Source organism: Gymnoscopelus microlampas, assembly GCF_963454915.1.
Source record: "Gymnoscopelus microlampas genome assembly, chromosome: 21".
Classification (NCBI taxonomy): Eukaryota; Metazoa; Chordata; class Actinopteri; order Myctophiformes; family Myctophidae; genus Gymnoscopelus; species Gymnoscopelus microlampas.
In genome coordinates, this window is record NC_139958.1 from 14,294,478 (window position 1) to 14,309,721 (window position 15,244).

The 15,244-nt window shown below is 38.1% G+C and overlaps 1 protein-coding gene across 1 annotated transcript; it reads right to left on the minus strand.

Annotated features, from left to right (window-relative positions):
* Positions 1-5,678: 5,678 nt before the first annotated feature.
* On the minus strand, positions 5,679-13,147 carry LOC311037559 (uncharacterized protein). The gene is made up of 15 exons (XM_084046768.1): positions 13,077-13,147; positions 11,977-12,018; positions 11,218-11,490; positions 10,791-11,060; positions 10,236-10,289; positions 9,688-9,819; positions 9,425-9,482; positions 9,242-9,339; positions 8,939-8,986; positions 8,568-8,583; positions 8,370-8,467; positions 7,594-7,647; positions 6,997-7,040; positions 6,853-6,900; positions 5,679-5,700 (listed from the first exon to the last, which is right to left on the minus strand). The coding sequence occupies exons 1-14, from the start codon at positions 13,102-13,104 to the stop codon at positions 6,853-6,855; spliced, it is 1,263 nt and encodes a 420-aa protein (XP_083902894.1). The 5' UTR covers positions 13,105-13,147; the 3' UTR covers positions 5,679-5,700.
* Positions 13,148-15,244: the final 2,097 nt, after the last annotated feature.

The window sequence follows — 15,244 nt, forward strand, 5'->3', positions numbered from 1 at the left end:
TGCATTAATCTTTCGTGACGAGACTCAGTGTCACTACATGGTCATTCACAAATTTAAAAAAAGATAGCACAAACTTGTCTTGTATGTCTCTCCATTTCTGCATTATGTACTTTTGACCTTGACATCTTTTAAACCAATAGTTCACCATGTGGTTGTATCTGAGCATTTAGGTTATTTGAAAATAGCCGATTTACAAGCTCATATTTTTATACATTTTATTTGAAAACTTGTGAAATGGGACATTCTGCATAATGAGTACTTTCTACTTTTGGTACTTTAAGTACATTTTCCTCTCCATCACAATAGTGTAGTTTGGTGTAGTTTTTTTGTGGCAATACTTTTATATTGCTACGTGATTCTACGTCTAACTAGATTAATAATGTATTATTAACGAAAATTTGTGAAATTTTTATATCCTTTTTGATGCTTTCTTCTTTTCTCTGGCCAACCTTTTTTTTGTATAGTTCATTGATTACTTTTGATAATAGTAATTATTCTTTTTTTCTTTTTAGAGGTATTAAAAGCAAGGGTCTTAAGTCCTTAAATTGTCACTTTAGAAATATGCAGATACCCTGTATACACAGACTGTGTGTTGGTTTGTTTACTGTTGAGTGAGAAAACAATGTTGCACATTAAGCTAATCATCTGGGGACCCCCCAAAATAAGTTGTGGAGCCCCCTGGGGGTCCCGACCCACAGTTTGAGAACCACTGCAATAGAGAGTAAATTCATTCAGTGAGAACTAGGCTGGCAGATTCTCACTGGCCACAAAACGGAACAAACAGCCTGGATGTCAAAACCACAGTATCTGACACTACATTTATTTTGAGCTTGCATGTGCAAAAAAAATTGTGACATTTTAATTTCCTTTTTGATGCTTAAAAAAACGTTTCTTTCTTGGATTAGTAAACATATTTATCAATTGTTTTTCAGTTTTGTTAAATCAAATTAGGAAACTAAACAAAACAGAACATTGTTCTGTTTTGTATTTAAATGGGGTAGGCAAAATAAGCTTTGGCTTCAGCCTTCACCTTTTCGGACCATTTTATGGTGCTTTACTGGTATGTAGGCTACTGTAGGCCTACTATACTTGTTTGTCTAAAAAAGACAGAAATAAACTGAACTAAAACGAAACACCAATAAGCGGACAATCAACTGGAATGGCAACACTGGACCCTTTTAAGTCAACGCTGAAGAGACACTTGTTCAATTTACAATTACAATTTACAATTTACAATTTAGGTATTTAGCAGACGCTCTTAATCCAGAGCGATTTACAGTAAACACAAGGTAATACATCAAATGCATAGAAATAGTAATCTACTAATAAACTAATACATACGTTTAGGAACCGGAATCGTTAAAATCCTAAATGAGCCCAACCTTGAGACCATGTTACCACATGATGTCCAACGTAATAAACAACAGGAGAGAGGGAGCTGGATTTGAATCAGTTTGCTGATTGAATTTGCTTTTTTTTAGAGCAATTTTGAGCCAAGATGGCAGTTGTTACGTTTAGGCCACATAAAGTGGTTATCTTTACCTTTTAACCACCAAAACTAGCGATACATATTCCTCTAGCACTCATGACCTTTGTCCAATACAAGCTAACAAATTAACTGAAAAAAAGAAAATAATTTAAAGCCATACCATGTAACTTTTTTCAATTAAACAGTAAAAAGTTGTTTTTGATATATTCCACATAAATAACCATTCCACATAAATGTGTCGTTGATCACTTCTCTCAAGTGAGAGAAGTGATCAACCAGTGCATAGAAATAGTAATCTACTAATAAACTAATACATAAGTAAACCAAGAACCTATCATCAGTCTAACCATAGAATATCCAACAAAAAAATCAATAAGCTGTACATTGAAACTATACACACTAGGATGCCAGGTCAACAATGACCTGGCACAGTGGCGGAACAACTGAAAGCCGGGCCGGGAGGCAGAGCACAGTGATCAGGCCCCCCCCGTGCCACCACGCACGCGCGCTGCGCGCGCGTGCGTGGGTGCACATCGCGGAAAATTTTGCGGGTTTGGGTCGGGTCGGGTCACCTTTAGGGGGGCTTTTTGCAAGCCCCCAGAACCCAGTGCTTGCATTGAAGCGAAATGGACATGCTGGCCATTCGTAGGTACTGCAGCTTAAACGGAATGGGGCCACTGTGCGAAAACTGTTTCGACCAATGGGCTTGGCTCACGAGCTTGCGCACACGCTTGCGCACAGGGACGCGCACCTCTGTGACGTAAAACGCGTCACTTCTGTGACGCAGAACGGATCACAGTGGCCCCAAATAGGCTACGCCCATCACACTTTACAACCCGGAAGAAGGGGTGAATTCGCTTCACGCGCTGGGTGAGCAACTCAATGCAAGTGGACGGGAGGCGATATCCGGTGCCCTCTCTATTATTTTTAACTCTATGGCTTTTTGTCACTTTAATATTATTTTAATGATGATAATAATGCTTTAATTAAATGAGAGGCGGAGAGGCGCCGCGGAGAGGTCGCGGCCCCGGCCCGGTCGCGGCGACCGGGTCGGGGCGGCCGGGCCCTCCAGGGTCGCGGGCCGGGAGGCGGCCGCCTCCCTTGCCTCCCCGGACGCTCCGCCACTGACCTGGCATCTGTCTACATAACTATCTAAATTACATTTAGCCTTTGCATAAGCCTGCAAGGGCATCAAGGCTAGGGCCAGTGCTACGGCCTAAAATGGAGTCTGAAGAGGTGAGTCTTCAGATTACGGCGGAAGATTGGGAGTGAGTCTGCAGTTCTAACTGCAATCGGGAGTTCATTCCATAGTTTGGGAGCCAAAAGGGAGAAGAGTCTGGGACATGTGGAGCGTTTTAGCGAACGTTCTGACAGGTTCACACAGGATTTTGGCAAATAGTTTGTTCAGTTATGTTGATGTTAGCATCGTTGTTATTATTATTATTATTAATAATCTGCAAAATGACAAGATGATGTTCCAATCCTTTGTGTAAGAATTGTAAGAGTTGAGGCATTAAATTCTGTTTGACTAGAGCTGATCTACAAGCTTGTAGAGCGGCTATTTTCAAAATGTTTGCTTCTTTTCTCTGACCAACCATTTTTTTTAGTATAGTTTGTTGATTACTTTTGATTATTATATATTTTTCTTTTTAGAGGTATAAAAGTCCTTAAATTGTCACTTTAGAAATGTGCAGATACCCTGTATACACAGACTGTGAGTTGGTTTGTTTACTGTTGAGTGAGAAAACATTGTTGCACATTAAGCTAATCATCTGGGGACCCCCCAAAATCAGTTGTGCACCTCGGAGTCCCGACCCACAGTTTTAGAACCACTGCAATAGAGAGTAAATTCATCTGTTGACTCATTCTATAATGTTATAGTTACTTTAAAATGCATTGAACAGCATTATGAGTGAAAACACATTATATAATAAGCTACAACGTTAACAACTCATTCAGTGCCAGGCCTTTTCAAGCTTGTTGATCCCTGTGCCAAGGAATAGGCTATTATTTTACCTTTTCAATTGGTCACAGAGTGTTTGTCTTCAGTGTGATTGTTCCCCTGATGGTTGCTAATCACTGAGTCACTTCAGGTGTGGTTTCACAAATTTCAACGAGGTCATTGTGACCTCGTTGACATTTGTTTTTGATGTTTGAAAGTGCCATGCCTCACTCAGAAATACAGCATTTACAATGGGAGGAAAAATTCGATTTTTTTCTCCGTTTCACTTTTAACAATGAAGTGGATGGAGCAAAAACTTTTCGAAAATGGTTTTCTCCTAGTTCCTTTGAGATTAAAAAAAAAAAAAAATATCCCCAAAAAAGAAAAAAAAGGTGACGTCAAAAGACGTCATTGGCACTAATGGCCAACTGAAAACGGCCGTCAAAAGACGTCATTGGCATTGAATGAGTAAGTGAGAACTAGGCTGGCAGATTCTCACTGGCCACAAAAGGGAACAAACAGCCTGCATGTCAAAACCACAGTATCTGACACTACATTTAATTTGTGCATGTGCATTTATGCAAGAATTTGTTTGTAAATGCATTAATTTCTGTAGATGTGCATGTGTGTTCATGCATGCTCTTTGCATTACTACCATACAAGAAGAGTGGGCACTAAGGAAGAGTGGGCACCTCTATGTACATTTTACATTTACAAGTTATGTAAGTATACATGATGTGAACATGCACGGTACATCATTGTCAGACCTACATTTATCCTTAAACTTCATGTTTATGCCCAAAATGATTGGACATATTAGGCCTACATGTTTTGGAGCAATTTGTAGAAATATGACTTTAATTGTCGAATGTTCAAGCATGTTCTTATCATGTATACTTTATATTTCTTTAAAAATAAATCCAAATATTAGAATTTCTTTTAGACATTGTGTAAAGAATAGCCAATTTTACATCGAGTTGACTGCCCACTCTTCCTGTTACCAGATACATCAGAGTGGGGTATAAGGAGGCATAATGAATAATGACCATGGACCACAAAATAGTGTGAAGTTTCACATCATTGCATGACAGGAAGACAGGCGTCACTGTACAACCGCAGTGTTTGTGAAAAAAAACATCAAACTAGTCTTCTTTGCTTCTCTCTGCAGATGGATTATTCCACAGTACAGTACGTATTAAAGGACCACTTCAACCATTTTCAACCTATCTTCATATAAATGGTCCTAACCAATGCTCATTATAATATGGTACCATTTCTGTCTACTCACTGTGTGTCTCAGGGGTGGGCTGTGACGGTTCAGAACCCTGCCTACCAGTGACATCATCGATGGGGAATCGAAGCAAATAGGTAGGAACTGCAGGCTTTCTATTCCTGGAAATTGTCGCACACCAAACAGCTTGTACAGTAGATCTGCTATTTTTGGCATGTGACAGTGTTATACGACTAAGTGTAAATGGGGCCTAAATCAGAGCACACACACCACACCAACAATGGAACATGTGCCTATGGCCGACGGTCAAACACTACATGACAAGCAACAGAGTAAAGTAAACAACTTTTAATAGATTAGTATAGAGTACAATGAACAACTACATGTCATGTCAGTTAAAGGTTGCACTTAAGCACTTTCAAGCTGGCGTCCCTATTTTTGGTCATGATGTCATCACAAGTGAAAATATTTTTTTGTTTTTAAATTCCCAATAATAAAAAAAATTTAAACACCATTTTTGAGTCAGTATTATTGAACGCCGTACTACATTTTGCATTAATTGCAACCTTTGGTCTGTCTGTTCTGTGTGCAGCTAGCCCTCATCTCGAAAGAACTCTTTTACAAGTGGCTTTAGAGACAACATCAGTGTGAAAACAAACTTGTTTTATCATTATTCTTAAAAGACTTATCACAACATTTTGTTAAGCAATGTTAATTCAAAATAAATTAAAAATATACTGTAGAAGAAACACTAAAATGATCAAAAACATGTTAAGATGAATGAAAGTAGCTTCCAGACAAACATTAAAAGTTTAATTATGTAAAAGAAAATACTAAACAAAAAATATATTATTATTTTAAAACTAATATTTAACTAAAATAGGTTAATAAAGTTTACATTACAAGGTTCAAAAAAAGATTTACTTAAGTGCAATTAGCCTACTCATGTACTGTAAATGTAATTAATTACTGTCCACCACTGGTGAAGATCCATGTGACTTTATCCACATACGTATGTCATGTTGGGTTGTCCTATCTCTACATATAAGGAGCAGAAACAAAGTTTAATTAATTGAGTAACATTTTCATTCCATGTCAACAGATCACAGATATCTTGCTCTCTTGCTCACTGGAAATTCCCTCAACAATCACTTATTCTGGACTCTGATGCTACTAATCAGTGATGTAATTTTTGTACAGTGTGATACGAAAATACTTCAGATCAGTCCACTGAAAATATATTTTGTCAATCTTGTATTTTTAAATGGTTTGTCCAATGTGAAGTCTTACAAAATGTTATAATTGCTATTGTTGTGACAATGTGATTAATTCCCTTTGACCAACTCTCCTCCTGGTGGTAAACATAATTAAAGTGTTTCAGATAACCAACTTGCTGCCTGGTAATACATTTAATATCTAAATCTTCATGTCAGCCATGCAGTGTTGGTGAAGTCATTACAGTAAAAGCAGAAAGAGGCCTCAGTCTCTAATATATCATTTTGAGTTGATGCTGTAGTTGAACTCTAATGGACATCTTTTCCCCAAATATTGAGAGTGTGATTTTATAAAATAAAAAGATAAAAAACATATTCACACACCTAATAATGTCGTCCAGCTCTCCATGTCACTGTGTTGTTTTCTGTGATCTTAAACATTCAACAAAAGTATAATGCATTTTCATTCCATGTCAACAGATCACAGATATCTTGCTCTCTTGCTCACTGGAAATTCCCTCAACAATCACTTATTCTGGACTCTGATGCTACTAATCAGTGATGTAATTTTTGTACAGTGTGATACGAAAATACTTCAGATCAGTCCACTGAAAATATATTTTGTCAATCTTGTATTTTTAAATGGTTTGTCCAATGTGAAGTCTTACAAAATGTTATAATTGCTATTGTTGTGACAATGTGATTAATTCCCTTTGACCAACTCTCCTCCTGGTGGTAAACATAATTAAAGTGTTTCAGATAACCAACTTGCTGCCTGGTAATACATTTAATATCTAAATCTTCATGTCAGCCATGCAGTGTTGGTGAAGTCATTACAGTAAAAGCAGAAAGAGGCCTCAGTCTCTAATATATCATTTTGAGTTGATGCTGTAGTTGAACTCTAATGGACATCTTTTCCCCAAATATTGAGAGTGTGATTTTATAAAATAAAAAGATAAAAAACATATTCACACACCTAATAATGTCGTCCAGCTCTCCATGTCACTGTGTTGTTTTCTGTGATCTTAAACATTCAACAAAAGTATAATGCATCACTGTTTTACACACCTGACTAGTGACTACTACAGACATAAGATATCAACTTTATCAATATCAATACCTGATTGTAATTGGCGGACACAAAAGCAGCAGCAGTTCCAGGTACTGAGAAAACAAGAGCAGCATGTACATCACAGCAAAAGATAATACAGTTCAGAACAACCAGTATGGTCAGGTACTGATCACGTGCATACAGTACAGTGTAAAACAGAGCCTATATGGTAGAACAACGCTTGTGCAGGTTGCACAAGCGTTTATACTGATTCCAGAGTTAGACTGTAGGAAACGATTGGATCGATGATGTATTTTAAAAAATGACCCTGTTTGTTTCTTAAAGGTCTGGGGATCAAAATAAAACACACTTTAGACAACTTTTCATTCATGGAAATGCCTGTGAACGAGGTGATGACACTGTCACACAGTAAACTAAACTTTAGATTGAATACTTACTTATTAACAGTTTCCAAAAAGTACAGAGGTACGATTATACAATGGTGCTAAAAGGATAACACAAAAAGCCCTAAGGGCTTGTTTCCATTGTGGTCCATGTGTATTGAATTCATCACTGTGCTGAACAGAGAACCTACCCAACCCAATAAATTCAATTTAGTTCATCATTCTGCAAATTAGGATTGGTTCAAAGAGTATAATACTGTACCATTTTCATAGTCTTCATCAGAGTGGTTGATTATGCCATAGACGCTTGTGTCACCTAAAGGTAAACAAATAAGCATTTAATGTGGTGTTTATTTTTGTTATTTCAAACATAGTCTCAATTTAGTTAATTATTCTGTTAATCAGGACAAAGAAACACAAAATGACACCAGGGGCCACATGTGGCCCTTGGTGACAAATACATATTAAATTGGCGGATTGACATAAAAAAGTTTGAGAACCACGGGTTTAAACAACATTAGGAAACAAGCCCAAATAAGCAACTACGCTTTAGAAACAAGCCCAAAAAAACCACAGCCACCATTATGTACAAGCAAATCTACAGAAGAACAAGCCCAAAATTGATTATAATAAGCAGACATGGCAACACTGGATGCAGGCAGAATATTGAATATGCTGCAGCCTTTACTGTGTTCAGCAGGGGGTGCTAAACTATTTCTAACAAATCAAGTGATATACCTGAAAATGATGCATAGTACCCTTATTTTTAACTCTGGAAAACTCCATTTTCATAGTCATCATCAGCGTGCCTGATCACGCCATAGACACTTGTGTCAAACGTGGATTCATGTTAGTTCATCATTCTGCTAATTACGACAAAGTAACACAAAACTAGTTCCAAGAATGGCATTCATGAATGAAGATGTATTTTTAATTTGAAGTTCTAAATTAATTTAGATTCAAATTAGAGCCAGATGTCCCTGTCAGAAGAATTTGTCAGAAGTGTCCTTAAGCAACATGATTAGCTCAAAGACTGACCATACTGCAGTGGGCAGTACACATCATCAGGAGTCCCACTTTGATTGGTCCCCTGGTCTGCAGGTGAGCCCTGGTTGGTTCCCTGCGGCTGAACAGGACTGTAAATAAAGATATATCATTAACAGAAAAAAGTTTAAAACAAGATGGAATGTACAGTTGTCATGTTGATGAATAGACAGAGATTAATACTGTACTTACCCAACACTCCATGGATCTGTGTAAAAAAAAGGTTCTACCATAAATATTTGAAACAAAACACGCAGGCCACACTGTTTAGACATTTTCTCCTCCATCACAAAACCTGTGAATGTGGTGGCACTTAGCCTGGTTCCAGACCATAGACCCCGCCCACTCTCTGAGTGAGCTCCACGCAGCTTCAGGCTGATAATCAGGCTAGGCAACACTGTCACACAGTAAACTAAACTGCCCTGTGAACAGAGAACCTAACCCCCCCACCCCACTGAGAAGTTAAGGCTGCAGCAAACTCCAACCGACACTGAACTTTGTTAGGTCAATAAGAACAAAATTCAGATATTTAAGCAAATAATTGAAGTGCATAAATACTATACCGTTTTCATAGTCATTAGCGTGCCAAATACCAGAGACACTTGTGCTTCCTAAATGTAAACAAAAATAAGCATTAATTGTGGCGCAGATATTTGTAATTTAAAATGGATGGATTCTATTTAGTTCATTATTCTCCCAATTAGGACTAAGCAACACAAAACTAACTGACAGACTGTAATATACTTCCAAAAACAAGATGTCTTATTTATTTTGATTTATTTTTAATTTAAGTTATACATTAATTTAGATTCAAATTAGAACCAGTTGTCCTTGTCAGAACCAACATGATTGGTTCACAGACTGACCTTGCTGCAGTGGGCAGTACACATCATCAGGAGCCCCACTTTGATTGGTTCTCTGATCTGTAGGAGAGAACTGATTGGTTCCCTGAGACTGAACAGGTCTGTAATTAAAATATAATAATATATTTAGCAGAAATTAAGTATAAAACCAGATGGAATGTACAGAGATTAATACTACTTACTTACCCGTCATTACATGGATCACATACAGTATGATCTGTTTGAACAGTATAGGACGTGCACGCTGTGACATAATGAAATAAAGCATTCATTATATAATATTGCACATGCATGTAGAATATAGACAAGATATTGCACACGTTATGCTACACAGGTGTTGTATACAGTATTATTATTGTGTTTTAAGGTGTTGATCAACACTTAATAGGCTGTGTGTGTGCGTGTGCGTGTGCGTGTGCGTGTGCGTGTGTGTGTGTGTGTGTGTGTACCTCTGCATTTCTTCCAAAGACACAGATGCAGAATCAGCAGAAAGATGGAGACTCCAGCCAAAATCAGGGGGTAGAAATACGGAGACAGGTGATCTGGTTGGCCGTTGTCTTTGGTGGCCGGAGAATCTGAAGCTGAATGAGACACATCTGTAGATTCTTCTTAACCACTTAAACCCTAATGCTTGACCAGGTTCCCTCCAGGGCTATACACTACTAGTAATTCCCTCTAAACTAAATGTCTTAACTGAAAATAGAAGACAAAATCTACAAGCCCAGAACGTGAACTTGTAGATGTGCTATTTTTGCTGAATGTTTGCCCCAGAATGGTCAATAAGAACAAAATCACGTCAAATATTTAAGCAAATAATTGGATTTGATAAGCACATAAATACTGACATAGTCACTAGCGTGCCAAAAGCCATTGACACTTGTTTCCTAAAGGTAAACAAATAAGCATGAATGTGGTGCGGATATTTGTAATTTCAAACATTGATTCAATTTAGTTCATCATTCTGCAAATTAGGATTGGTTCAAAGAGTATACTGTACCATTGTTATAGTCATCATCAGAGTGGTTGATTATGCCATAGACACTTGTATCGCCTAAAGGTCAACAAATAAGCATTTAATGTGGTGTTTATTTTTGTTATTTCAAACATTCTCAATTTAGTTAATTATTCTGTTAATCAGGACAAAGAAACACAAAATTACACCATGGTGACAAATACATATTAATTTGGCGGTCCTTGACATAAAAATGGTTTGAGAACCACTGGTTTAAACAACAAAAAAAATACACTGAAAATGGCCGATCTACAAGCCACAACGTATCACAACGTGAACTTGTAGATGTGCTATTTTTGCCGAATGTTTGCCCCAGAATAGGGACGCTAGGGTTCATATGGTGAAACACACATTTGAAGGTGATGTGATTTGCTTTTATTTTCAATTCTGTCTCATGAGTAGGGAGTAAGCATCATTGCAAATCCTAGCTTGCATTGACCGGTCAACTGTCATATCAGACCTAGGGGTTATACAGCACAACCTCTCAGTACTTTTATCAGTCCTCATGTAAAGTGTGTGTATGCGATACAAGGATCTCACCTCTCACATCCATCCAGCTCTCTGGTGACTCTCCAAGGTCAGAGATGTGACACTTGTAGAATCCTTCATCAGACTTGTTGACATTGTGGATGGTCATCTGTCCTGTAGACTCAGTCCTGATGAGGGATCCATCTTTATAGAAATCAGCTGGGAGGTCAGAAGATGATTTACTAGCTATCTTAATTTTCTCCCAGCACCAGCAGTGCAGAGTGACATCACTTCCTTCCATCACAGGAAGTACAGACATTGCCAGGATCACCTCTCCGCCATCTGAACAATGATAAATAACATCAGAATAGCAGAGCATTTGACTGAGGTTACATCCCTCTGAACAACACTATCCCAACATGATGAGGTTTGAACATGAAAGACTCAACAGAACACTGAATTATAATACAAAAAAGAAGGTTGATTTATCTGAACGTACCAATCACTGTCATATTAACAGTGTTAGTCTTTCCCCCTGAAGACTCACACCAATAAAGTCCGCTGTCAAAAGAACGCTGCAAGGATTTGACAAGACATCCTGTGGTGTTCATCTTCCCCCAGTAACGACCACCATCACACTCAGAGGTTTTGTTTTCGATGCTGAGCCTCTTCACTCTCCAGCCAGTAGAGTTAAACTGTCTGTCCTCACAGCTCAGAAAGACAGACTCATATTTAAAGAACTGAGACCTGTCAGGACTGAATCTGAGAGAGGCTGTGGAGCAGAGACAGTTGATTTCATGTACTGTATGTTAAAATCCAAAAATATATAATTATATAAATATGTAATATATTATCTGTTGATAATTGCGGATTATTTGAACAGCTGTCTCATAATATCACCAATGTTTTGAACTTCTGCTGAGAGAGAGACCATGGAATTGATCATGAGACAGACAGACAGACAGACAGAAATACAAAGACAGACAGAGTGTCAGTGAGTGCTTTACACTAAAGGATACTAGCATGGATTTGGAATAGTTGAATTACAACCTCCCCCTCTTGTTCTCTCTCTCTCGGATCAATGATCTACTCATAAACTAACATACTCCATGTTTCTTTTCAATAAATAACTTTAAATCTATGTTGTTGAAGGTGATGTGGTCTTTCCTAGTGGAGTGTGTATCAACAGGAGGGTTGGAACACATCACAATGGCTTGTCTCAAACTACCCATAATGCAATGCATTGAAGTTGTCTCACCATCTGTTTGAGCAGGTCCACAGCAGACGAGGAGATACACCACTGTGTGTGAGAAAGAGAGAGAGAGAGAGAGAGAGAGAGAGAGAGGGAGGGAGGGAGAGAAAGAGAGATACAGTGAGAGAGATACATACCGTAGATCTTATCTTATTTAAACTGTTATTCAAAGCTCTAATCTTTGTTTAATATTCAATCATATGATTGTCTTGCAGCAAACAGGTGATCTAGAGCACATCCACAGAGAACAAATGATCCACACACCTTTAATTCCCTGAAATATGAGTAGATCTAATTCAAAGAGCAATCTACTTGTCTTTGTTTGGTAATCTTTGATTGGAAAGCACTTTGGGTCAACTGCTGTTGCTTTTAAATGTGCTTTATAAACATGAAGACTTGATTTGTGTTTTATGTGTTGCCTTTAATGTGTAACAGAGTAAAAAAAATGTTTTAATGTTCAGTTTTTATGTAAATGTTTGTATATGTGGTTATGTTGTAAGATTTTGTACTGCTACCTGGACAGGGCTCCCAGGAAAGCAAATAATATATATTTATATTTAGCAAATCAAATTAAAAAAAAGCTGAACATTGCTATGCTATGTGTCTGTCTATAATGCATAAGCATACTTATAATGCATTATAATCTGCTTATAACAATGTATAATTATTATTAATCGAACTCATAAATACTCATAATGCTTTATTACAACAATAATCATAACACAGTATACATTATTTTATAATATGCATGTATTATATTATTTGTAATACATGCTGGACACTCGCAAACTTTATGGGGCAAGGATCATATTATTGTAATTAAGTATTATTATTATTATCAAAGTAATGACATTCCTGAAGGTGTAGGCAAGAACTTTGTGTTGTTCTAGCATAAATTGAAAACTATTTATTTTACTTTAGTTATAATTGTACTATATTACAGTGATTATATAATGCATTATAACAATCATTATAATGTATTACAAGTATGATAATTAACATCCTCGCCAGTGTTTGTGGAAAGAGCAAATGTTCTCTGATGCTCGACTAAATAAGGTTTTATGGTTAATGTAGGCTGAAATAAGATAGAAATAAAGTATACTCACATGATGTATAGGTTGATGCAAAAGTCATGCTGACAAACTGATTGAAACTGAGTGAGTGAGTGATAGTTACGTTGTTTGACAAAGACCCTTCTTCTGGTGGGCTGAAGGGTCCATTTCCTGTGTGGTATAGACACTCTGCCACCCACGCACACACCACACATGCACACACGCACACGCGCACACACACACACACACACACACACACACACACACACACACACACACACACTGCCCCAAATTACCACATGCACATTCAGAATACTGTTTATTTGATACTTTTTAACGTCGCTCCTGTGTCAGTATATTGTTTATAAAAAACGTATAACAATTTTAAGTCACATGCACAGCCTGGCAGAAGTTGTGTATTTGGGTGCAGATGTGTGTGTGCGTGCATGTGAGTGTGGACATAGCGCACACAGGCAGAGGCAGGTGACCTTCAGAAGTTGAAGCAGGTTTACAGCTGTTAATGACACAAACAACAAGTCCAGTAACAATCTCCCATACATTTAATTTAGATGTCATCATCTGGCTAAGGGAAACTACCTATCCAAGGTTGTCAAGGAAGTCACACTTCAACCACCCTCAATCTCAACACCAGAGCCTCTCAGGGTTGCATGCTTGGCCCTCTGCTTCCTTTACACATATGACTGTGTGTTGCCAGGAATAGCTCCAACACCTTCATCACGTTTGCCACAATGGAGGTGACCAGTGACGAGAAGGCCTACCTGGAGGCGGCATTGTGGTGCAAGGACAGCAGCCTCTTCTAGAACATCAGTAAAACTAAGCAGATCATGGTGGATGTCTGTACACTGCAGCAGAGGACCGTCCTACACCCTCATTTTCATCAGTGGAACACCAGTAGGAGGGTGAGCAGGTTCAAGTACCTCACTGTGTACATCATCACTGAGGTACTTGTCATGGACAACACAAACTGTGGTGAGGACGTACGTATAGGCAGCACCTGTACCACCTCAGACAGCTGAAAAAGTCTCACAGAAGGTCCTGAAATCCTTCTACTCCACTGATTCTCAACATCGGGTCTGGTGACCACCAGCTGCTCCAAATGGACCTTTTTGGGACTGTAACTCTGAGTGTACAAATGGAACCAGTGAGGTCACACTTAAGGTACGAGAGCAGGTGCTTGAGCAGCACAAAAATAATGATGTGATAGTTTGTGATGATGCAAAATGGGAAGCGCCTGAGATGCCTCACGGCTCAAGGCTTAGAAAGAGTTTTATTTTTTTCAGCTGTCATAGCCCTAAATTAGGACAAAAGACAAAAACATACGAATTGGAACAGACGAAGTGACTCTCATTCTATCTACAGCATATGCCTCCTTTTTGCACATTTGATTGAACACTGCTGCTATTGGATAGATATTGTATTATATTATATATTAAGATAAGAGCCAGAGATAAGCTACTGTACCTGTCTAGGACAAGACCCTAACACTAAACTCTATTTACATTACATCCAGAATGTTATATCATTACTGTATTTTTTTTATTGCATTATCTACATACTACTTTTTTCTTATATGGTATTCAATTGTTAGCATATTAGCATAATTTTGTGGCACAAGTCCCATCAAAATTCCACTGCTTGTACTTTGTTAGTGACAAATAAAACCTGGATGCTGTAAAGATCTTCAGTGACGAAAGCAGGTTGTGTGAAAGCATACAGTACATTATTCTGCTAAAAACCACAACGTTTACTGCAGTGGAATAGGCTACTGTAAAGCACAGTACAGATGAACAAAGATCAAGAGCTTCCTGTCACACAACCCTAGTTTCCACCAAAACGTGTAACCACATATGAGAACAGAAACGTTCAGCTGCAAATTGTACTTCTAAGTATGACGGTGTTGCACACCAAACAGAGCTACAGTAGATCCGTCGTTTTGGCATGCGACAGTTGTACCCTGTACGTTGTAGCCTACTGTTGTAAATGGGGCCTAAGCAGTAGAGCACAAACACAAGACCAACAATGGATAATGAATGAACATGTGCTTATGGTCGGTGGTCAAAAACTACATGACTACACGACATGCAACTGAGTAAAGTAAACAACTTTTAATAGACAAGTAGTAGAGTACAATGAACAACTACATGTCATGTCAGTTCAAGGTTGCACTTAAAGCACTTTCAATCTGGCGTCCCTATTTTTTT

Coding starts and splice junctions, on each gene's coding strand:
- LOC311037559 (XM_084046768.1), bottom strand. CDS start 13,104: ATGACTTTTGCATCAACCTATACATCAT. Junction 11,061..11,217: donor TGTTAATATGACAGTGATTG/GTACGTTCAGAT, acceptor ATCATTGTTCAG/ATGGCGGAGAGGTGATCCTG. Junction 9,340..9,424: donor TGTGATCCATGTAATGACGG/GTAAGTAAGTAG, acceptor TTTTAATTACAG/ACCTGTTCAGTCTCAGGGAA.